The sequence below is a fragment of the Homalodisca vitripennis genome, chromosome 7, assembly GCF_021130785.1.
Source record: "Homalodisca vitripennis isolate AUS2020 chromosome 7, UT_GWSS_2.1, whole genome shotgun sequence".
NCBI lineage: Eukaryota > Metazoa > Arthropoda > Insecta > Hemiptera > Cicadellidae > Homalodisca > Homalodisca vitripennis.
In genome coordinates this window covers 111558587-111582873 of record NC_060213.1, presented here as the reverse complement: position 1 = coordinate 111582873, position 24287 = coordinate 111558587, and the positions used below count along the sequence as shown (strand labels likewise).

General features: G+C 34.0%; 1 protein-coding gene across 1 annotated transcript; it reads right to left on the bottom strand.

The window, feature by feature from the left end:
• Positions 1-2902: 2902 nt before the first annotated feature.
• LOC124366204 lies at positions 2903-23879 on the bottom strand. Its single transcript, XM_046822575.1, has 5 exons — positions 23722-23879; positions 22490-22675; positions 19986-20128; positions 9369-9483; positions 2903-3211 (listed from the first exon to the last, which is right to left on the bottom strand). Exons 1-5 carry the CDS (start codon positions 23840-23842, stop codon positions 2967-2969), a joined length of 810 nt encoding a protein of 269 aa, XP_046678531.1. The 5' UTR covers positions 23843-23879; the 3' UTR covers positions 2903-2966.
• Between the last annotated feature and the right edge of the window lie 408 nt (positions 23880-24287).

Here is a 24287-nt window from a genome sequence, read left to right as displayed (position 1 = left end):
TACGTGGTGTTGCTGCGCGGGTTGATTTGAGGTTAGTTCTTTTGTTTGTATTTTTATAAATACAAGTGATATTTTTGTTTATGATATTAATATGATTCCAATGATATTGCTTGTGTTAAAATGCCTAAACGGAGCTGTAAGTTCAATAGTGATTTAGAGAAAGAGTTTAATTCTTTAAGAAACTATAAGTGAGTGATGTAAGTTTGTAACGCCGACTTCGGTTTTGTCTCACGGGCAAGATCAGGTGCAAACAAACACACTAATAGAGATAGACATAAATAGGCTGCTTCATCCTCAAACTCATTAAACAAGTTTTTCAAAAACACTATTCTATGAAACAGTGACAATAAATTAGCAGCATCCGAAGGGTCCCTCACATTTCGGTGAACCACGATCACATTTTTCGCTCAAGCCATTATACCTCAAAGTTGATTAAAAAGATGTTTGATCAAAAATGTTGTTGTTGGTGTACAAAGTCCGAGGCAACAATAGTTTAATGTGTTGGCCCCGCATGTCTTGGATGAACGGAAAGTAGGATACACCTTGAGAAAGCAAAATAAATCGTATCGGTTTACATTGACGCTTCAAATCACAAAGCCAAAACTCTTTCCTATTTTGGTGCTTTATTTTGATTTAGTTGAGAAAGCTCAAGTCAGCTTCTAGAAATTTGATCAGTTTCAGGGCGAGACTTCAGACTTAATTTATGACTATTTATTGGATGTAATTGAAGTCAATAAACTGACAGTTAAATTATTCAGGTTTTGTTCTAACAAACCAACACCAACTTCGGTGGTGCAGCTCAAAGACAAAGTAATGTCTTTTCTAAAGTGAAACAGGCTATCAATGATGACGTCATTGGCAGTGGTTGTGCAGTGCACGTAATTAACAATGACATTCAAACAGGTGCAGATGGACTTCCACTATTGATGTTGAAACAGTAATTGTGAAGTTGTACTCGCATTTTTACATCTACATAATGCGTCTAAACATTTTCTGTAGGAAGCTAGTGTTGAGCAGCAGACATTGTTCAGTTACAGCGAACCCAGGTGGTTAGCGTTGATGCCTGAAGCTTTTTGAGCCTCTAAAATCATATTTTATGGCCAATGAAAAATGTTCGAAACTACTCAGAGATTCTTTTACACTCAACAGACGATCGTTGGTTGTATTTTGCACACAGCCAAGCAGGCATCTCCCATCAAACTGTTTTACAAATCGAGGGCCAACACATAAATGCCGTCGAAGTAGCCGACGTTCTCTCTGATTTTACAAAAATATATGAAGAAAACTTCTTTCTTGTCACATTTTTACGATCTGCAGTGAAAACACTTTGAAGCCAAGTCAAGTTTTGTGAGTGCTGCTATTGGATTTGATGATAACAGGGTAAAGTTTCTCAAGTAATGGTCAGGCTTGAGGAAATTTCGAGGAGCTTGAGGAACTTGGTTGGGTCTGTCTGAAGGAAATTCCAGTTTGGCAAAATGCAATTTCAGGTAAAAATGCTTCACCGCTGTAGTATGTGTAATGTTGTAAAACAAATCTAACAGAGCGACAAGTTGCTGATCTTGCTGATAAGCTGAAATGGAAACTATAATAGGGCTTTTTACAGGTTTCGAGTTGCTAATGAATAAATTTACCAACAGAAGTTCTTTTTTCCATTGATAACAACGTGCGGTTTGACGAGTTCAACTGCTTTAAAAGTATTAGAAGGAAGAAAAACTCTTTTAGTGGCGAGAGCTTTAGATTTCTGGAATGCAAAAAAATCACAGTTGAATGTTGAATCAATGACATGTATGTTGTTGCTGAAATGTAACGTAAATTTAGGCTGTGCAATTTTATGATAACATAATATTACATTCTAAGTTAGTACAATCTATTAACCCCTCTGACAAGTATCAGTATTTTTGTAAACCTTATCGTTTTGTTCTCACACACATAATTTGTTTTTATGTAACTAATACATTGGGATTATATTCTATGTGAATATAACTAAAAATTCTGCTTTACAATATTAGGGAGTTTTCGGACCAGAACTCAATATAATTTTATTTAACTTTCTATATGAAACATAAAGTAGTGGCTACGAAATAATACGATTACGCAAAAACTGTATTTATAGTACAGCAAAAGTAATAAATAGAAAATATCAATGGATTTATGAGGAGGCATGGGATTTCCCAAAGCCTTATTAGCCTAGAGCTAACAATTAGTCAAGAAAAGAAAGTAGGTATAAACAGCTGTAAAATTACTCTAAAAAAACCACAAAACATTGTACGTTTACTTCCAGTTTTAAAAACCTTCCGATGTCCCACTTTGACGTATCAAAATTATTGTCACTTTAGCTATCCTTCCACATTAGATCTTCATTATAGCGGTACTTGTCCTATCCTTACCAATCCTGAAAATTACATTACTTCAGAAGCAAATGAAAAGGTTCTATTAGGATTAAGTTAAATGAGAGATTTCCTCCCCTTGTTCTAAGTCAGCATTTAGTCTTATTTTTATGTTATGTTTCCGCTCTTACACACACACTTCTTTTATTTACTTTATTCATTTACTTGCTATGGAACATTTTGGTTCTAAAAAGTATTGTTCAGGTAAACTCGTCACAATAAATATAAAATGTTATCGCCTTGTATAACTAAGTATATTAAAGTTTCAGGTTCTAGACCTACCTCAATCCAGTCCAATAATTACCGTCAGGACACGGAAACCGATAAACTGAAATTAATATATTCTCCTGATAGTACAAACAAGATTTCTTTGATTATTAACATAATACGTAATTGCAGTTTTCCTGGCTTTTTTATTTCAAAAAAATGCTTAAGAGCGCTTGAGGATTCCTCAATACTGATATGAGGAATAAATAAACACAACAGCATTCCTGGTATTAATAAATAAAATATCCTTTAGTTTTGAAATTACCATACTTTAATTTTAAAGAAAGCTATAATAACAGTATTGTAAAAAATTTACTGGTTTAAACATTTTTCACAAATAAAATATTTTGTCAAACTGCAATTTATTGAAATCCAACCATAATCGAATAGATTGGTATATGGACGGTCGATTGCAACACAGTAAATGTTGCCTAGAAACCGAGGCTCGCCATCCCTCCAGCTGGTGAAATTAAACGGTTCCCACGTCGAGGCCCAACCGGTGCTTCCGGTGCTTTTAATGCCCATCCCAGCAGTCCAATATGTGTGGCGCCAGTAATCTGCATGATAATTTGATGTAAAATGAGCATAATTTCGAAATGAATATAAATAAAAGCAAAAACCTTAAGCGTACATATGTAGTTTTCGTAAACATTGAATACGTAAAGATTGTACACTGTGTGCTCTCTCTCTCTCACTCTCTCTCTCTCTCTCGCTCTCTCTCTCTCTCTCTCTCTCTCTCTCTCTCTCTCTCTCTCTCTCTCTCTCTCTCTCTCTCTCTCTCTCTCTCTCTCTCTCTCTCTCTCTCTCTCTCTCTCTCCTCTCTCTCTCTCTCTCTCTCTCTCTCTCTCTCTCTCTCTCTCTCTCTCTCTCTCTCTCTCTCTCTCTCTTGTAAAATGTAAAAAATTATACACTAATTAGACACGATAGGGAAGGCAAGGAGGGTGGCGGTGTTGCCGTATATTATAAGAGTTTTTTTAAATGTAATGTTTTAGCAAGATCACAGGCCCAGTACTGCAAAAAACCTGAATTTCTAATTTTGGAGGTATGTCATGGGTGGAAACTTTTGCTTTGTGTAATGTACAGACCTCCTAAAGCTGGTCACTTGGCTGAATTTTTCGATATAGTGTCAAACTTGTTACCTTTGTATGATAATTTAGTTATTATTGGAGACTTAAATATAGATTTAAGTAGTAATAGAGTGTTCTATGATAAAACTCAGTTACTGGAGTTGGTTAATCTGTTAAATTTGCAAATATTGCCTCTCAACCCGACTTATCATCTGCCTACGTCCGATACTCTGTTGGATCTGATTATTTGTAAAGACACTTTTAGAGTAAAAAACCACGGACAGTTAGCAGTGTCAGGGATTTCTTACCATGATTTGATATTTGTTGAACTTAATTTAAAGTTAAGACTTGGATTGAAAAAGGATTTTATTACTATTAGGGATTTTTAAAAATATTGATACAAATCATTTGAAAAACGAATGTGCCATGTTGAATTGGAACGAGGTATATTTATGTGAGAATATAGATGACAAATTTGATATTCTGTGTAATAGGTTGGTTTATTTGTACGATAAATATATTCCTGAGAGAAGTATTTACACAAACAAAAATCCATGTCCTTGGATTGATGGTCAGCTCAGATTACTGATGAAAGAAAGAGACACTATGTATAAAAGGTATGTTAGAACAAAAGATCCTGTTGTATTTAAATAACTATAAGTTGTTACGCAATAGAATTAAACGATTAATTAGGGATGCTAGAAATAGTTACTTTGAGAACTGTTTTCAATCTGATCTAAATAATAAGTCTATGTGGAAAATTGTAAAAAATCAAGGCGTAGGAAAAGAACCTAAAAAAGTTTCTGATCCAGTTGTTTCGGTTGATGATTTGAATTCGTTCTTCTGTGGCATAAGTAATAATGTAAATTTAGACTTAATTGCTTATTATAATAGTCTGGGACCAAATGATCAAAATAATTGTTTTAGTTTTAATGAAATTAATTGTGAAGCTATACATCATGCTATACTGAATATTTCATCGAATGCGGTAGGCAGCGATGGAATTCATGTTAAGTTTCTAGTTATAATTTTTGAGGAAATTAAGATTATCCTGAGACATGTTATTAATTTTTGTTTAATGAACAACGTTTATCCCCAGCAATGGAAAAGAGCTCTTATTTTACCGTTGCCTAAAGGACAGAATCCTACTGATTGTAACAACTACAGAGCAATAAATATCCTATGTGTATTCGGTAAAATATTTGATAAGTTAATCTATGAACAGGTGTATACATTTATTTGCAATACTAATGTACTGTATAAGTATCAGTCTGGGTATAGAACCAACTTTAGTACTCAAACTGCCCTGGTCCGTATTACTGATGATGTGCGCTTTGCTATAGACAAACGTCAATTAACTGTGATGGTTCTACTTGATTTCACACGTGCATTCGACTGCGTCCATCATGAATTGTTGTTATCAATCCTTAAATCATATTGTTTTAGTGATAATGCTATCAAATTGTTTCAGTCATATTTGTCAAATAGGGTTCAAAGGGTAAAAACTGTGAGTGGTTTACTGTCTAATTGGAGGCATAATCCTGTGGGTGTTCCGCAAGGTTCAACTCTCTCTGCAATGCTATTTTCTTTGTATATAAATAAAATATGTGAATCTTTAGTTTTTAGTAATTCAATGTTATATGCTGACGATCTACAATTGTATGTACACACTAATGTTAAGGATATAAACAATGCAGTGGCAAGTTTGAATGCTGATTTAAGCACATTATTTCAATGGTGTAATGATCATGGTTTGAGCTTAAATATTGCCAAATGTAAATCAATAATTTTAGGGACTAGTAGACTGTTAAACACTATAGATCTAAACAGTGTCAATCGTGTATCTATCAATGGTAGATTTCTAAAGTATGAGAATATGGTGTTAAATCTTGGGATTAGAATAATGAATACTTTATCCTGGTCAGAACAGGTTAACTATGTATATAAAAGGGTTTTTCAATGCATATATCAGTTCAAACGTCTATGTTTCAGACCATCTGTTGAGATTAAGATCATGTTGATTTCTAGTTTGGTACTTCCATTGTTTGACTATGCTTTGGTGACTTATTGTGACATGAATAACATGATGATTGATCGTTTGCAAAAGGCTTTTTTTTTAAACGCCTGTGTATTAGATTTATTTTTAAATTACGTTTGGATGACCATGTGACTAATTACTACAAACAGTTAGGATGGTTAAAAATAAGAGAACGTTTAGAATATAATATAATATCATTAGCATATAAAACTTTAAATAATAGAGAGCCTCAATATTTATATGAAAAATACAGATTCATGGAAAATGTACATTTGAGACAAACACGTTTTGGTAGTACAATTTTACAGTTTCCAATACACAGAACTGTTGTGTACGGCAAGGCATTTCACACTCAGTCAATAAGATTGTTAAATAACCTAGATAATAGTATTAAAGATAGTACCAGTATCAAAAATTTCTTGAAAAAGCTCAAATGTAATCTCGTGAAAAGATATGAACAATGAAAGTAGGAAATCTCAATGTAATTGTTAAAACTTAAACACCTTAATTATGATAAACAATGTGTAACTTTAACCTTTACATTGTTGTATAAACTATCAGTACCATAGAGTGTAATATTTATCAAAGTATTTAATAGAATTGTGTTAATATTATGGAAATATTTGTAAGAAAGTAGTGAAATAGTAGTGTTTAAACTTGAATAGCTTAATATTAATAAATGTTTGCTTTAACCTTTACATTGTTGTATAAACTATCTGTATGATAGAGTGTAATATTTATCAAAGTATTTCATAGTCATAATAGTGAAAGTAATACAATTAACATATTAATAATTTTGTTATAGTTGTTGAATATGTAACAGTCACAACTCGCTTTATATATGGTTATATATGTATTGTTGGCCTGTCACAGTGGGAGATTGGACTGTAGGTCTAAACTGTGGCAGGATAAATAAAGAAATTGTCTAATTCTCTCTCTCTCTCTCTCTCTCTCTCTCTCTCTCTCTCTCCTCTCTCTCTCTCTCTCTCTCTCTCTCTCTCTCTCTCTCTCTCTCTCTCTCTCTCTCTCTCTCACTCTCTCTCTCTCTCTCTCTCTCTCTCTCTCTCTCTCTCTCTCTCTCTCTCTCTCTCTCTCTCTCTCTCTCTCTCCTCTCTCTCTCTCTCTCTCTCTCTCTCTCTCTCTCTCTCTCTCTCTCTCCTCTCTCTCTCTCTCTCTCTCTCTCTCCTCTCTCTCTCTCTCTCTCTCTCTCTCTCCTCTCTCTCTCTCTCTCTCTCTCTCTCTCTCTCCTCTCTCTCTCTCTCTCTCTCTCTCTCTCTCTCTCTCTCTCTCTCTCTCTCTCTCTCTCTCTCTCTCTCTCTCTCTCTCTCTCTCTCTCTCTCTCTCTCTCTCTCTCTCTCTCTCTCTCTCTCTCTCTCTCTCTCTCTCTCTCTCTCTCTCTCTCTCTCTCTCTCTCTCTCCTCTCTCTCTCTCTCTCTCTCTCTCTCTCTCTCTCTCTCTCTCTCTCTCTCTCTCTCTCTCTCTCTCTCTCTCTCTCTCTCTCTCTCTCTCTCTCTCCTCTCTCTCTCTCTCTCTCTCTCTCTCTCTCTCTCTCTCTCTCTCTCTCTCTCTCTCTCTCTCTCTCTCTCTCTCTCTCTCTCTCTCTCTCTCTCTCTCTCTCTCTCTCTTCTCTCTCTCTCTCTCTCTCTCTCTCTCTCTCTCTCTCTCTCTCTCTCTCTCTCTCTCTCTCTCTCTGAACCTCTCTCTAACCTCAAAAGAACCTTTGAAGTACAGTGGTGCTTAGAGTCTTTTCAAGGACATTTTATTTTAATAAAAATCTCGTGAACAGGCTTTTTACTTTTTTAAAAATTGATATTATTGCTAAAACAACAAGTGTAATTATGATTCCATTAAAAAGTTCTGGATGGTATGATCAATTCTATAGTATCGAATTCTGCTTTTGGATTTGAATATAATATGGCATTCTAAAATTTGTCATGGCTATTCACAAAATGCTAGTGTTGTTTTAATAAAACATTCGTTGCCCAAAAATATTTAAGTATGGCGGTTAAATTCTAAATTTTTGTGTGTCTAGAGAGTATGAGTTGTATCAGATAAAAGCTTAGTGGCTTGTTTTGTTTCGTTTATCTCACCAGAGGTCAGTTCACTAATTAAATGAACAAACCAAGGCGATAAGTCGGTAAGCGTTTATTGTACATCGCGACAGGGATATTCATGCAGTATTCCATGCAACTGTGTATTCTATTATTTTTAATCGGTTATTTTTTGGACGGACAATTTTTTCAAATGTATACTGTAGAGAGATCCGCATAACCCACAAAATCTCTTTGAATAATTTTTAATTTATTTATCTGCACTTATGTTTCTAGTTTAAATATTAACTAATTATATAATTGTTAGTGAAAAATAATTAATAATATAACCAAATACTTAAACGACCACTTGTATTGAAAATTTTTCTTGTTTAAAATAAAATTAATTTAATTTAATTTAACTTTTTGAATAAAATTTAAATTTTTTATAAAATTCCAATAAATTTGGTTCAAAATAAATTCAAACTAAAATCTCTATTATAAGCGAAGCCAAATAAAACTAAACTAAAGCCTTGCTGAAAATGACTTTGTACCAAATTTGTCACTTCCTGTTACTAATGGTACAGATTCAAAGTTAAAACTAACCAAACTATATGCCACCCAAAAATAAGTACTAAGGACTTAATATCTTGATGTAATAAGTTTATACCTGACTGTTCTAATTAAATTTTTTTGTTCGGTGACTGGCAATGATCACATGTTATTGATTGTTATTGTTGACAGTTTTTTTTCTTTCCTTTGAATACTTTAGTCAGTTAATTAACACAACAGTTTCCTATATAAGTAACCTATATTAATATAAAAATTGAAAACTTTGATTGGAAATTTCTTGCAAAAACTTGTACTCTATTGCCAACTTGCTTTAATTATTTAGTTTTTTTAATAAGCTTCTTAGTTCCCTTTGTATCTAAATAATGCAATAATTCCTGTTAAAGAGCTAACATTAGTTAACAACACATTTCACACAAGAAAATCGTAATTCGACTATACAATTTATTCTTTAAACAATCCCACGTAGATTGTGTAAGGAAAAATAAGAACTGGAAATACCACAAATCAAAACCGCTGAATACTAAAAAGAACACACTGAGACGCGCGTGTGGGAGTTTTTATACCGTCCCCTTCCCTAACGAAAAATCGTCATCAACAACTCCCTTGGTTAGCCTCACAGAGCTAGCTAAAGAAATTAACAATTGTCAACCGTGCAACCCCTATCGTAACCAGTTATCAAAGTCAACATACCGCTGTCTTTCTGTACAGATCCTGCATTCACTGACCCTTTCTTGAAAAATTACATTTTTAAATTTTTCTAGGTTTTGACAAATCAAATTATATTCCAAAATATTTTCCTATACATTTTCCCCTAAAGTTATTTATTAACTAAATTTTAATTGTACTACGTAGCAAATGCTGCATATATGTTTTTGGCCGTTTATTATTCTACCTGAAGAAAATTTAGAACTTATGATTTTCCGAAACTTAGTACGAACTAATATTAACATTTCAGAGTTGAGTAGAAAACTGTAAAAATTACGAGATTATATATTACAGTACACACCAGATGTTTTGAGTGTAAGTTCTCTCTTCACCCGATTCCACTCTTCAATGTTCTTGATGGTGGCCAGCCGTTGTCCACGCATCTTGCACTCGGCCATGGCTTCATACCACGAAGACTTGAAATAATAAAAATTATGTTAATTATTTATAAAACATCGATTATTAACAAGATAAGAGTAGGTCACACTACGTGTGGGCAACAGGATTCGCTTAGTTTGCATGAAAAATGTTAAGTCTACAGCTGATTTCTTTCTCAGGATTTCCTGTAGACAGATAGATAGACGGACTCATAAAAGACCAGTATAAACAGAAAATAAATGTTGACATTCCACGTAAACTAAAGAGGATGTTTAAACTTATTGAGTGATGGATTTCAATGACGCTCAGCCCAATCCCCTGGTTGGCCATGTAACATTATATATCTCATACTTGTTTATATTGACTTGGAGTTTTATACAACATTTAAAATCCACAAATAAAATCTTTCCTAACATATCATGAAAATAAATACCTTCAAATTTTTGTTCAAGAATTTTGTTCAAGAAGAAGCAGCGTTTAAGTAATATAAGTTCCGGAGAGGATACCACAACGCAATATTGCGCTTAAATAAAATCTTCTCACCAAATTAATATTAACATTGATTTCCACTCTATCATGTATTTTAATTTTTAAGCTTCGCGTGTATATGTTAATGATAAGATTTCCCAAGATTGTTTTCGGTTTGTTTAAAATGTTGTTTATTGTACAATGTTCCCTTTATCATTATTGTGGCCCATAAGACCAATGAGAAAATATTCGCTAACGCTCAGTGAAATGTTATAAAGTGACATGCTCCATCATCGAATTCGATGTTGCTTATATTATAAAAATGCTTATTAAAATATTGTGAGGTACTAAAAAGTACAGTGCATTTTTTTTATTATCTTGGGTCGTCCATTCAAGATTTATTGTGGGATTAGTTTTCCCGTCAACAAAGATTAACGGGATCGAGATGAAACAAGTTCGACCCCGTGTACTCAGCTATCGTGCCACGACATGTTCGCCGCTTGACGGGTTGCGGCATGAACGATAAGTCGCGCATGCGCTACAACGCAAACTCGTCAGACGGACCGGCCATCAGAGGAGCGAGAGGTCATTCTACACCATTCTATCACGACGATAAGACGTACACTGCGCTGCGATCTTAACCTCACTCCTGCCGACTTGTTCGTGAGATACGGACGTATCGATTTCTTCTTGCTATTGGTAATATATTACTTCAATTACTATACTATACATAATTAACCTTTCATTAATATTCTGTATCGTTTTTATATGTTGTGCCACACGAAATTTACTTATAAAGTATTATTCTTGGTATTCTTTTCTTTTACTTACTTTCTTACTTAATCTATGTTCGTGAAATACGGACCTAACCTTTAAATTTAAGATTAGTGGTTCTTTACTTTACTTACTATCTTACTTAATCTATGTTCGTGTAATACGGACCTAACCTTTAAATTTGGTATTAGTGGTTCTTTTACTTTACTTACTATCTTACTTAATCTATGTTCGTGCAATACGGACCTAACATTTAAATTGTTTATTGGTATTATTGGTTCTTTACTTTACTTGCTATCTTACTTAACCTATGTTCGTGTAATACGGACCTAACCTTTACATTTGGTATTAGTGGTTCTTTTACTTTACTTACTATCTTACTTAATCTATGTTCGTGCAATACGGACCTAACATTTAAATTGGTTATTGGTATTATTGGCTCTTTACTTTACTTACTATCTTATTTAATCTATGTTCGTGTAATACGGACCTAACCTTTAAATTGTTTATTGGTATTATTGGTTCTTTACTTTACTTGCTATCTTACTTAACCTATGTTCGTGTAATACGGACCTAACCTTTACATTTGGTATTAGTGGTTCTTTATTTTACTTACTATCTTACTTAATCTATGTTCGTGCGATACGGACCTAACCTTTAAATTTGGTATTAGTGGTTCTTTACTTTATTTACTATCTTACTTAATCTATGTTCGTGCGATACGGACCTAACCTTTAAATTGGTTTTTGGTTCTTTACTTTACTTACTATCTTACTTAATCTATGTTCGTGCGATACGGACCTAACCTTTAAATTTGGTATTAGTGGTTCTTTTACTTTACTTACTATCTTACTTAATCTATGTTCGTGCGATACGGACCTAACCTTTAAATTGTTTATTGGTATTATTGGTTCTTTATTCTACTTGCTATCTTACTTAATCTATGTTCGTGTAATACGGACCTAACCTTTAAATTTGGTATCAGTGGTTCTTTTACTTTATTTACTATCTTACTTAATCTTTGTTCGTGCGATACGGACCTAACCTTTAAATTGTTTATTGGTATTCTTGGTTCTTTACTTTACTTACTATCTTACTTAATCTATGTTCGTGTAATACGGATCTAACCTTTAAATTTAGGATTAGTGGTTCTTTACTTTACTTACTATCTTACTTAATCTATGTTCGTGTAATACGGACCTAACCTTTAAATTTAGGATTAGTGGTTCTTTACTTTACTTGCTATCTTACTTAATCTATGTTCGTGCAATACGGACCTAACCTTTAAATTGGTTATTGGTTCTTTACCTTACTTACTATCTTACTTAACCTATGTTCGTGCAATACGGACCTAACAAATAGATTATTGCTCTGGATCTATTATTATTTCTCTTACACTTTTCTTACTTAATCTTTGTTAATGCGATTCTGACCAAACAGTATATATTGTTCTTAGTGTTGATATTACTTTTGCTCATACTATTTTACATAACATACAGTGTGGTGCGATCTGAGGTAGCTTTGATTTAGATAGAGATCTAGGTAGTTACGCTTTTGTGTTTTCTTTAATTGATGATAGAAAATATTTTATTTATCGACATCATTTTATTTCAAATTCTTAATTTTTTTGATGATCAGTTGGGTAATGATGATTTACTAAATGCTTGAACGTTACCACCACCTTAGGTGATAGCAATATATCTGAACCCAACTGCCATACATAATCCAAAAGAATAAAATTTAGACCCCTGGATCGAATCCCCGCTTGATTGGGCTCATCTAGGTTATGCGATACGTGTCATTCTTAACAGTAAATGGTTGTGTTGAGAAAAGACACGTCACATTTTGGCGCCCGAACAGGGACGGATATTCGAACAGACTGGACTGATTGTTTACATTACAGTGATCGTCACGTAAAAACAACCGATAAAAATTAAATATCTAGACTCGTATTCTATTTTAGTCCTACCGTATCTACATTGACACATCATGTTTCCATTGAGCTTTCTCCGAATCTGGAGGCTCTTATGTCTTCTGTTTCATTCAAATATACTGCCTACTGGTCGTTCGAAAACTACTGACCCTAAGAGTGAGGATAATAAGTCACACTCACAGACTGGAACTTTAACTACAGATGTTGCTATTACTAGCCCTCTTAAAGACGCAAATGTTGCTACCACAACGACTAAAACGTCTACTGCTCCATCAAGTCAAGTCCATTCCGGTACAATACCAAAAGTATTGCCCGTTACTACTGAATCATTAGCCTCAGGGAAACAAACCACGATGAGGGGAAGTTCCGAAAAAGTTGGATGGATTTATAATCTGAAGAAGCCTGAGTTGATTGAAGAAATGTCAAAATATGGGTTACCAATCGAAGGAAATAGTGAAGATCTACGCTCTCGTTTTGTGACTTTCTTAAGGAGCCAAGGATTAGTTCGAACTCCCTCTACATATACAAAGAGTTTAGATAATACACTCTTAAGTGCTGAAAATACTGAGGTTCAGGGTACTTCAACTATTCCTGCTACCTCTACTCTTAATACCAGAATGGAAGATTCCTCCCAACTTGAACTTGCCAGTTTTCGAGAAATCTTGGGTCTTTCTCCGAGCGCTAGTGCAGAAACAGTAAAAAGAGTTTTAGTTAATTTAAAAAATATGTCTTCATCCGAAACCAATCATATTCAGCAAGAACCTTTACAACCGGCAAGCCAAAGTCCATATACACTTTTAAATCCTAATATGGCCGTTACTTATTTAGCTCCCCGCGATCCTATATTTACCACTACGGTACCAATAGATAACGGAGTTCAAAGTAACGAGTTGCGGGATACTGCCCCCTTTAGCGCTAAAAATTCGGCCCATATATGCAATATTGCCAGGAAATGGAATCTGCATTATGAAGGAAATGGAGACCCAGTATCTTTCTTAGAGCGACTTAATGAGTTAATGGAATGTTACGATATATCCAAAGAAGAAATCTTAAGAGCTCTTCCCGAACTATTACGAGGAAAAGCCCTGTTGTGGTTTAGAAACCATAGAGAATTTTGGGATAATTTTGAGGACTTTCAGACTTCGTTTGAGATGCAATACTTACCCCCAGGTTACCGACGCAATCTTGAGGATGAAATCCGCCAGCGTACACAAGGAGAGGCTGAACCATTTCGTAGCTTTATTGTGGCCATAACCACACTAATTCGACGAAGAGGAGGATATAAACTAGAAGAAAAACTCGATCGTATTTATTGCAATATGAGACCAGAATATAAACTAATTATGAGAAGAGGGAATATAAAGTCTATACAGGATATGATTAAAGAAGCCGAATATTACGAAAGCTATGAAAGAGAGCGTCTTCTTTACAAACCTCCACCTAACCCGGCACAAACACTGGTCCCAGAAACTGCATACTATTCCAAAAATAGGCAGGTAAGCATGGAAGGAATGAGACATCGCCAGTACAACCCCACTCCCAGGATATAGACAGATAATGGAAACCGGGGACACCAACAATCAAGGCAGTCGGTTAGACCCAATTTGGTTCAAACGGTGCAATATTCACAAGCGGCTACTTTACAACACGATCAGAAACAGTACAGGCTCGGCGAGGTAAAGTCAAATTCAGGTCCAGGACCTACAGTGAACCCTTCTACTAGGAATATCCGTAGAGAGGCTGTTCCAATTTGCTGGAACTGCGAAGAAACTGGACACAGATTCAGTGAGTGTACTAAACCTAAGAGACTCCGCTGCTATAACTGCAAAACGGAAGGTATCAAAACAACGGATTGCCGATGTAATTCGGGAAACGCTTTGTGGATCCCAGACCAAATAGGTCAGCTGACATCCCGATATAATTTTCCAACGCGACCTCCAACGAGGAAAATCTCCTGTGCAGAAGAATTAACACACTACTCGGGTAGTTTCGGACTTGAGAAGCTATATGATTGTCGACCGTATGTAACTGTTAACATTCTTGGAAAAACATTTGAGGCTCTGATTGATACTGGTGCTATGGTTAGCATAGTAGGCAAAGATTTAGTAGATCATTTAAAATATAATTCTATAAAACCCCAAAATACACATATACCTTTGCAAATGGCCAATGGCTTTAAAACCTATGTAAAACACTCGTATTTGGTTAACTTGGAGGTTAACGAAGCCCATATTGAGGCAAAACTCTTGTATGTTCCAAACCTTACTACGTCCTTAGTTTTAGGTATGGATATAATAAAGGAGTTAAATTTAGTTTATATAAACACACCGTCTTCAAAACGCGAAACGCAAAATGACGTAAATGATATCAATATAAACTTTATTGCAAACTTAAGGGCAGATGAACATAAAGGGTTAGATTTAGTTATACACAAGGAATCAGACAAGGATTTCTCTGCTATAACTACAAATCCAAGTTACTGTCGATTTCCCTCTACTCAGCCTGAAACGTCAGAACTCACAGTATGTTTCCCCGAAGATCGTCGGACTGTAGTGACGGCATGGGACCCGATGCTGGAAGCCCTCAAGGAAGCCATCGACAATAATTATGAGGGAAACGAATCCTCGGTTACCTTTTCAAATCCGCCTGATAGGGAAGTTAAAAACGCAATATCTACCAGCAATAGAACCAAGTGTCTTTCAGGCCATGAAATGGATAAACTGAGGAAGGAAAGTGGTCCAACGCCAGACACATCGCATCAAGATGTTAACATCCAAAAAGAAGCCGCCGCCGAGGATGACTTTGACTTGGTAAATAAATGCGATGTGACGTTGTCGAGAGCATCTTCTCCATGCCTTTCGATCATGGAAGATTCAGAATGGGTAGACAACGAACTAGGAATGGATTTCCAAGAAACGTCACCTAAGACAAACTTAAATTCCAGCACCAATTGCAATACCACAATTCGAGACACTCCACAACTAACCCAACCACCACAACCGAAGAAAACTGAAGCCCCAGAAGAAATAAAGCACGTCCTGGATTGCTCGTTGAACGTGAGAAACGTGCAGGCCGCTTCAAACAAACAAAAAAGATATCGTCCAAAAAGGATTCGGGTATTCAATCCGGACGGCACTTTTGTCAGAATAGATGTGCGAAAGTTGCCACCTGAATTGCGCTGAATTGGTTATTCCATTAGTATATTTAAGCCACCAAGAAGAAAATGTTTTATTTTTTATAACCGAAGATTAATATTTTGTTTTATTTCGTTCAAGGCAACTAAACTTTCTGCAGTGAAGTGTTTCTCTTTATCAATTTGAAAACATTTTACTTTTTCGAGTTTTGACAACATTATTATAAAAGGTTATGCATTTTAAGTTTCGTTTTCATGTTTTCATTTCAACTTTATTACTACATTTATATAGAATTATCAACAAATGGTGTTCTTTTTGAGTGTTCTTTTTATTGTTTTATATCATGTTTATTATAATTTAGTACACAATTTTGTGGGTTCAGAGCAAAAGAACGTTAGTTTATTTATATTTTTAAGTAAATAATTCCTTTGTTTAATTTAGTTTCTACATCTTACTACTATAGTTTTACACTTTAAAATAGAAATTTGTAGAATTTAACTAAGATGTTTAATTTTGTTCGCTTTGTTCTCTTCCCGAAAGAAAGAGGGGGGTGTGAGGTACTAAAAAGTACAGTGCATTTTTTTTATTATCTTGGGTCGTCCATTCAAGATTTATTGTGGGATTAGTTTTCCCGTCAACAAAGATTAACGGGATCGAGATGAAACAAGTTCGCCTCAGCTATCGTGCCACGACATGTTCGCCGCTTGACGGGTTGCGGCATGAACGATAAGTCGCGCATGCGCTACAACGCAAACTCGTCAGACGGACCGGCCAGCAGAGGAGCGAGAGGTCATTCTACACCATTCTATCACGACGATAAGACGTACACTGCGCTGCGATCTTAACCTCACTCCTGCCGACTTGTTCGTGAGATACGGACGTATCGATTTCTTCTTGCTATTGGTAATATATTACTTCAATTACTATACTATACATAATTAACCTTTCATTAATATTCTGTATCGTTTTTATATGTTGTGCCACACGAAATTTACTTATAAAGTATTATTCTTGGTATTCTTTTCTTTTACTTACTTTCTTACTTAATCTATGTTCGTGAAATACGGACCTAACCTTTAAATTTAAGATTAGTGGTTCTTTACTTTACTTACTATCTTACTTAATCTATGTTCGTGTAATACGGACCTAACCTTTAAATTTGGTATTAGTGGTTCTTTTACTTTACTTACTATCTTACTTAATCTATGTTCGTGCAATACGGACCTAACATTTAAATTGTTTATTGGTATTATTGGTTCTTTACTTTACTTGCTATCTTACTTAACCTATGTTCGTGTAATACGGACCTAACCTTTACATTTGGTATTAGTGGTTCTTTTACTTTACTTACTATCTTACTTAATCTATGTTCGTGCAATACGGACCTAACATTTAAATTGGTTATTGGTATTATTGGCTCTTTACTTTACTTACTATCTTATTTAATCTATGTTCGTGTAATACGGACCTAACCTTTAAATTGTTTATTGGTATTATTGGTTCTTTACTTTAATTGCTATCTTACTTAACCTATGTTCGTGTAATACGGACCTAACCTTTACATTTGGTATTAGTGGTTCTTTATTTTACTTACTATCTTACTTAATCTATGTTCGTGCGATACGGACCTAACCTTTAAATTTGGTATTAGTGGTTCTTTTACTTTACTTACTATCTTACTTAATCTATGTTCGTGCGATACGGACCTAACCTTTAAATTGTTTATTGGTATTATTGGTTCTTTATTCTACTTGCTATCTTACTTAATCTATGTTCGTGTAATACGGACCTAACCTTTAAATTTGGTATCAGTGGTTCTTTTACTTTATTTACTATCTTACTTAATCTTTGTTCGTGCGATACGGACCTAACTTTTAAATTGTTTATTGGTATTCTTGGTTCTTTACTTTACTTACTATCTTACTTAATCTATGTTCGTGTAATACGGATCTAACCTTTAAATTTAGGATTAGTGGTTCTTTACTTTACTTACTATCTTACTTAATCTATGTTCGTGTAATACGGACCTAACCTTTAAATTTAGGATTAGTGGTTCTTTACTTTACTTGCTATCTTACTTAATCTATGTTCGTGCAATACGGACCTAACCTTTAAATTGGTTATTGGTTCTTTACCTTACTTACTATCTTACTTAACCTATGTTCGTGCAATACGGACCTAACAAATAGATTATTGCTCTGGATCTATTATTATTTCTCTTACACTTTTCTTACTTAATCTTTGTTAATGCGATTCTGACCAAACATTATATATTGTTCTTAGTGTTGATATTACTTTTGCTCATACTATTTTACATAACATACAGTGTGGTGCGATCTGAGGTAGCTTTGATTTAGATAGAGATCTAGGTAGTTACGCTTTTGTGTTTTCTTTAATTGATGATAGAAAATATTTTATTTATCGACATCATTTTATTTCAAATTCTTAATTTTTTTGAAGATCAGTTGGGTAATGATGATTTACTAAATGCTTGAACGTTACCACCACCTTAGGTGATAGCAATATATCTGAACCCAACTGCCGTACATAATCCAAAAGAATAAAATTTAGACCCCTGGATCGAATCCCCGCTTGATTGGGCTCATCTAGGGTATGCGATACGTGTCATTCTTAACAGTAAATGGTTGTGTTGAGAAAAGACACGTCACAATATTTTAAACCTATAGGCAGTTCGTTCGTAAAATTTCGTGGATATACAGATAGATAGACACACAGACAGCAATAACAATTTTCCATCCTGTGTAAGGATAGGCTTCGCTGAAGCTCAGCCAATCATACATTAACTTTACCCATCACATAGATGTAATAATTTTTTGAAAACCTTAAAGATACTTAAGACTTTGGATAACATATGCATAACTGGTACAGTGATGTAGCCTAAATTGAATTATGTTGGGGACATATCCTTATCTTATATACAATGAGGTTAGTTGAATAATTTCGAATCTATAGCTCATTTCATTCTTGGGATAACCTGTGGTCATACATCTATTTTTAGACTCACAATCATACTGAATAGCAAGTGCACCCTCCGCCACGGCAAATAAAAGAGTAAAAGAGGAATTGCGTTAGTCTCCTGAGCAATAGCCTTCTATAACGATCAGCCTAATCTCATCTCTACGATATAATTCAATGGTTAGTCACAGAACATAATGAAAGTAATTTTTATTTAAATGAGATTTCATGCAAAATTACTCGGTTTAGGGTACTTAATCTTTCTTAACATATTTTGTCACGTGATACATTACTTTTTATTACATACGGTTTAACTGCACTGATTAAACAAAACAAGTTTCGGTGAGTAAATGAGGGTACTGAAAACACATGAGCACGCTGAAATAAAATCTTATCATTAATTTATAACACTGACTTTACACTGTATAATTTATTCTTTTACCTCTCTGAATCCTCATATGATCTTACCTAGTTTATTGCATATGAATTTCTCCTGCCATTTTCTCATTGCCATTACATTTACCTACATGACCAATTAAAATTGTTTGCTGAAACCCATCCAATCCCGTGGAGACAAATATGAATTTTTAATTAATTAAGAGTTTACTGTGTTAAAAAACATGTATCGATCCTGCATGATAGTTTTTTCTTGGTAACAGAAAAATACATATTCCATTATACATATGTATATTGTAATTATATATATATATATATATATATATATATTAATATTACATATTACTATAATAATAATACTACATAATACATATACATACACTACATATTGCATTAAATAGTATAATTATCACAGAATTATACATTCTAATGTTTTATCTTTTTGCTTGGTTTATTTTGAAATATTTAATTTTCAGATTATATTACGTGAGGATAATATATACTAGTATTTTGGTGAAAAAGTGTTAAATATGAATTATTGAAAATTTGTTAGTTATGTTACCATCATTGTATTGTAGATTAAAAATAAACATTGTCGAAAATTTAACCTGTGTGAGTATATATAAAGATGATTAGTTTAGGGGGTACGTGGTTTGAACTTAAAATACAGTCCGCGTGCTGTCAGAAGTCAAAACAGTTTCGGGTTCTCATAGAGATGAGGCATCTTTAGTGAAGATTCACTGAAGATGCCTCTCCAGAGCGAAACTAAAACACTTTGTATCTGATTATGCTCCAAACGCGTAACGCTAACTTATTGTTATATATGTAAACTTGTTAGCCTACACATGTTATTTATTACCCTCTCATCAATTAATAAATAGCTTTTCTTGCATTCCTTAGGTTTCGCCACCTCAACTTGACGGGGCTGACACACCTCACACGGAGTACACGGTCTGCAGTGTTCAGTTCTTACATCTCCAGCTACTCGTCCGGTGTCCATATCTTTAACAAAAGCAGTTTGAAATTTAACTGTCAATGTCTGAAGTGAGCGTGAGATTGATAAAGACTCCTAAAATTGGAAATCATGTTCGTCTGAAGAGATGAAAAAGTCAATGACGATGAAGCTCAAAATAGAATCTTTACATTCTTTCGACAGTCTGTGCCAGCGGCACATTCCAAACGCTGCAGTTAGAGGAAAGTGAACTGGAGCTAAACTCATAATTCACATAAGACTTACTCAAAATACCTGCATATAATCCGTCCTCATTTATGTGTGTAGTATTCAACAACATTAAACAACGTGAAGGTGTTTGAGATTTCAACTTTCGGTTTTAGCTACTAATGTTTACATTAATTTTTAATTATTTACATAATTAGAACAATACAGCTCTACATCGAAAAGCACTTAAATTTCATTTTACTTAGCTGCATTACTAACAAACTCTTACAAGTTTGCAAAAATATTGATTCCTCTAAATTTGTCTACGCTTATCTGTTATCAACTCTAATCTGTTACATCAAAAAAGTCTTAATCCGAAATCGCTAAATATCTTCGATGTTAAAGACAGAGCTTCAATTAAATAGTTGTTTATGCTTTACAGTCCGCAACAGTGTCCTCAAAAGTTTTCGCTTTGTAATAAACAGAGCAGAAATAGTTTTAATTTTATTGTGTTACTGCGTTACCAAAATTACTACAATATGTAGTATTGTACAATATACAGTTTGTTATTTTTTTAAATAGCCACAAGTTTTTGTGGAACAATGGAAAACAGAGTGCGTTACTTGATCGAACACAAACCTTGCACACTGCTGTCTGCCCCTGGAGCTATCTTCTGTAATGTAAACAAACTGCTGTTTTTAAAAACAAAATCGATGCAGTGATAAATTAAAAAGGGGAGTGTTAAGATGTTATCTGACAGAAAATATTCCAATCATTTAGGATTATGATGGCTATCCTAATCTTAAGTTCAATTGGAAAAACACTCTAGGTGTTTGAGCATTTAAATAAAATATCATGTAAGGGGAATATTGATATTAAAATATTTGTTGGAATAGTAGAACAAAACAGGTTTTATGAAATCTGAATGCATCCAGATAATGATATAACTGAAGTTTTTGGAAGTAAAATTGAATAAAATATATTAATAGAGGGACATTTCATTGATTTACATTGAACAGTGGTAATACTGGCCTGTTTATCAGAATGAAGAAGATAGCCTCGCTATCGAAAGACCTCACAAGTTTTATCAATAGTTTTCATACTAAAAATGATCAGTTTTGTTTTTTCAGGTTCAGCGCCCTTGCTCCCAAGAAACTGCTAAATAAAAGGCAAATTTTTTATGCGAAAGATTAACCAATATGGCATTACACTCTTTTTTATGACTATTAGAATGACAATAAAGTCACCAACAAATAAGATACGTTTATTTTCCTGTACATTCATTAATTATGTGGATAGTTATTTGACGATCGATATAACGTGTTTCTGTCACACTCTCTGTAAGGAAACCTACAATTAGACAACTAAAGTCGAACACGAGATATCGTGTTTTGTAAATAATATTTAACTTGCAGTATATTCTACGTCTATATAATGTTCATCACTGAATATCTACCGCATGCACGCATTTAGACGTCCGTCGGCCGATCATCGGCGGTAAAAAACACAAAGTTACTAATTTAAACTGTAGTTAGCATAGACTGTAAATACGTCCTCTATATAAATACATGCCGATTTATATCCCAATATTGGTTATCAGGCATGGCATTGCAAAATAACATTTACATGTAAAATGGATATTTTGGTAATACATGTTTTCAAGTAAACAATAATTATGTGCCTTGGGACACCATTTTAGAATCTATAAATTAAAAGTAAAAGGTGAAGGATGTGCTATGTAGTTCTTAAAATACATCCATTTTCCGTGCTTTTGTTATTCTTTTTATTACAACGTCGTTTTCTTGATATTCTGTTGTGTAATTGGGTGGTCTCAAAAAGTTGCACTTTCGCTTATATTATAGCCGTGTTTTGTAGAGCATAAAATAAAAATAATAATAATACTATCAGACGGCTGTCAATCTTACAATTTTAAATAATATTAACATTTTACATATTCCGGGGGAGGGGAGTGATCCCGTGCCCCAGCATGACTGAGAGGTGTGGGAAAATTTATGGTAGTTGTCCCCCCATGCTGTACTAAGCGTCGAAGGTGAAGTGGAGTATCACGTCTTTGAATGTTGCAATGCTAAGGAATGCCGCTACAGAAGGTAAAGAAAATAAAATAATTAATTTAAAAGGTTGGTACCCAGCTGATGAAGGAAGAAACGAGTCTATAAACTCTCTGTCTGCAAAACAAATGTTACCAGAAGGATGACATCCTGTGTAAGGACACCCCGTGAAGCCATCCTTGCAGAGACAGAACGGCTGATGATGTATTACTTCACATATCGTATTGTTTCCACATTTCCCCGGACAAGGATCTGAACATTTTTCTTCCAAACACCTCCTCGTCTGGGGGCAGTCGGAGTTAATCTTGCAATGTTGTGTCTCTGTAAAGAAAATGTGTTTAAAATATTGTTTCGTCCTTAACTTTAAAACAATAACGTTAATTCTAATTAACTTACTTTACAATTAGTGATTCAAACGATGAAAATGAAAACCCTTAATGTTTAGCATCTATCATACTGTATTTTCTACATTTTACATATTATTAGGGCTATTGAAAATGACTGTTTATGTGTCCTCCATGTTTAACCTGATCCGAACATCAAATTTGAGATGAATACCATTTCATTTACAAGATCCTGCAAATGTTCTTATATAGTTGTATAACCAAAGTTACACAGTCGCTACATTTATTTCTCTGTTTATGTCAAAACTGCTAGCTTGTGTGAAAGAATACAGAAGTCTATTTTTGAACTAAACAATATCACACATCATATAGTAGTTATTGTTCTATTAACACCCGACTGTAATAGTTCAAATCATTGGATGAATATTAATTGATAGACATTTAACCACCAAATTTAACCACTTCCGTGTTCGACCATTTATCCAGCTTATAAAGCTATATTAATACGAATTACAGTTTCATATATAGTAATTTACTTTATAGTAAAATAAATACAAATAGATAATCAATAATTACATTAAATAATTTGAAAGGTTTTATAAATAATTAATTCTTTTACTGATAGCATCCCCAACAGCTATCAAAAGTGTGCTGTTCAAATGTGAGGTTTTAACTAACGTGGCAAATCCACCGTTGACGCCTTTCCGTCAGTATTATGAATAATTTTATTTAATTTTATACATTGGCAATACATGAAGATAACACAGTGAAAGGAATGAGCATAATAATAAGAAATATTGTTTATCATTAAATAATAAGAAAATAATTTTGGTAATTTAAATACGAAATATAATGAGTGGTTTTATGTTATAATATTTGGTTGTTAGAGTTGTTTTCAAATATATTCAACGTAAAATGGAACTTATCAAACAACGTCTAATATATTGTCAAGAATAGTTAATTCCGGTCAACATGTCTCAGTAGACAGGATTATCTCATAGTATACAAGTAGAGTGACAATACCTTGTGATGTAGAGGTTGTTGCAGTGGTAGCAGAGCCGGCAGTGAACGCTACAAGTGTCGTGAGTACCAACACAAGACAGCGGAGGATAACGTCCATGTTGACTGAGTACTGACTAGACATTGCCAGTGATAATATTATAGGCGCCTTATCAACGCCTGGCTGACCTGGGGTACAACGGTTCATTATTTTCCAATAGTTATTATTTCAGTTGTTTACAATACATGGATTTTTAGACTGCATCATTTATTGCTAATAATTCAATGATAAACTGAAACAAATAATCGAAGAGTGATATATAACTGTAAAGAAAACTAGATGAGTTTTGCTATGTGAATTCATTACCAAATCAAGATAATTGAAGAGCACTTTTCCAAAACCTGCTAAGTCCAAAAAGGTAATTTTTCAGGAAAACCGTTTTTTTGAACAACCGCTCATTTATCAGATTACTATGCACTATATTAAGTTAAAAGAAGTACTTACTTATTAAAATATTTGAAAACACTGATTTTTAAAAATTTAAATGAATGAAGTCAATTTTTGAGAAGGCTTTTTTCCAAACACAGCT

Excerpts from the sequence above, each read along its gene's own strand:
- LOC124366204 (XM_046822575.1), bottom strand. The coding sequence starts at position 23,842 with ATGTCTAGTCAGTACTCAGTCAACATGGACGTTATCCTCCGCTGTCTT. Across the intron at positions 20,129-22,489 it reads CACAGGATGTCATCCTTCTG|ATATGGACACCGGACGAGTA; the intron begins GTAACATTTGTT and ends CTTTTGTTAAAG. Across the intron at positions 3,212-9,368 it reads ACTTACACTCAAAACATCTG|ATTACTGGCGCCACACATAT; the intron begins GTGTGTACTGTA and ends ATTATCATGCAG.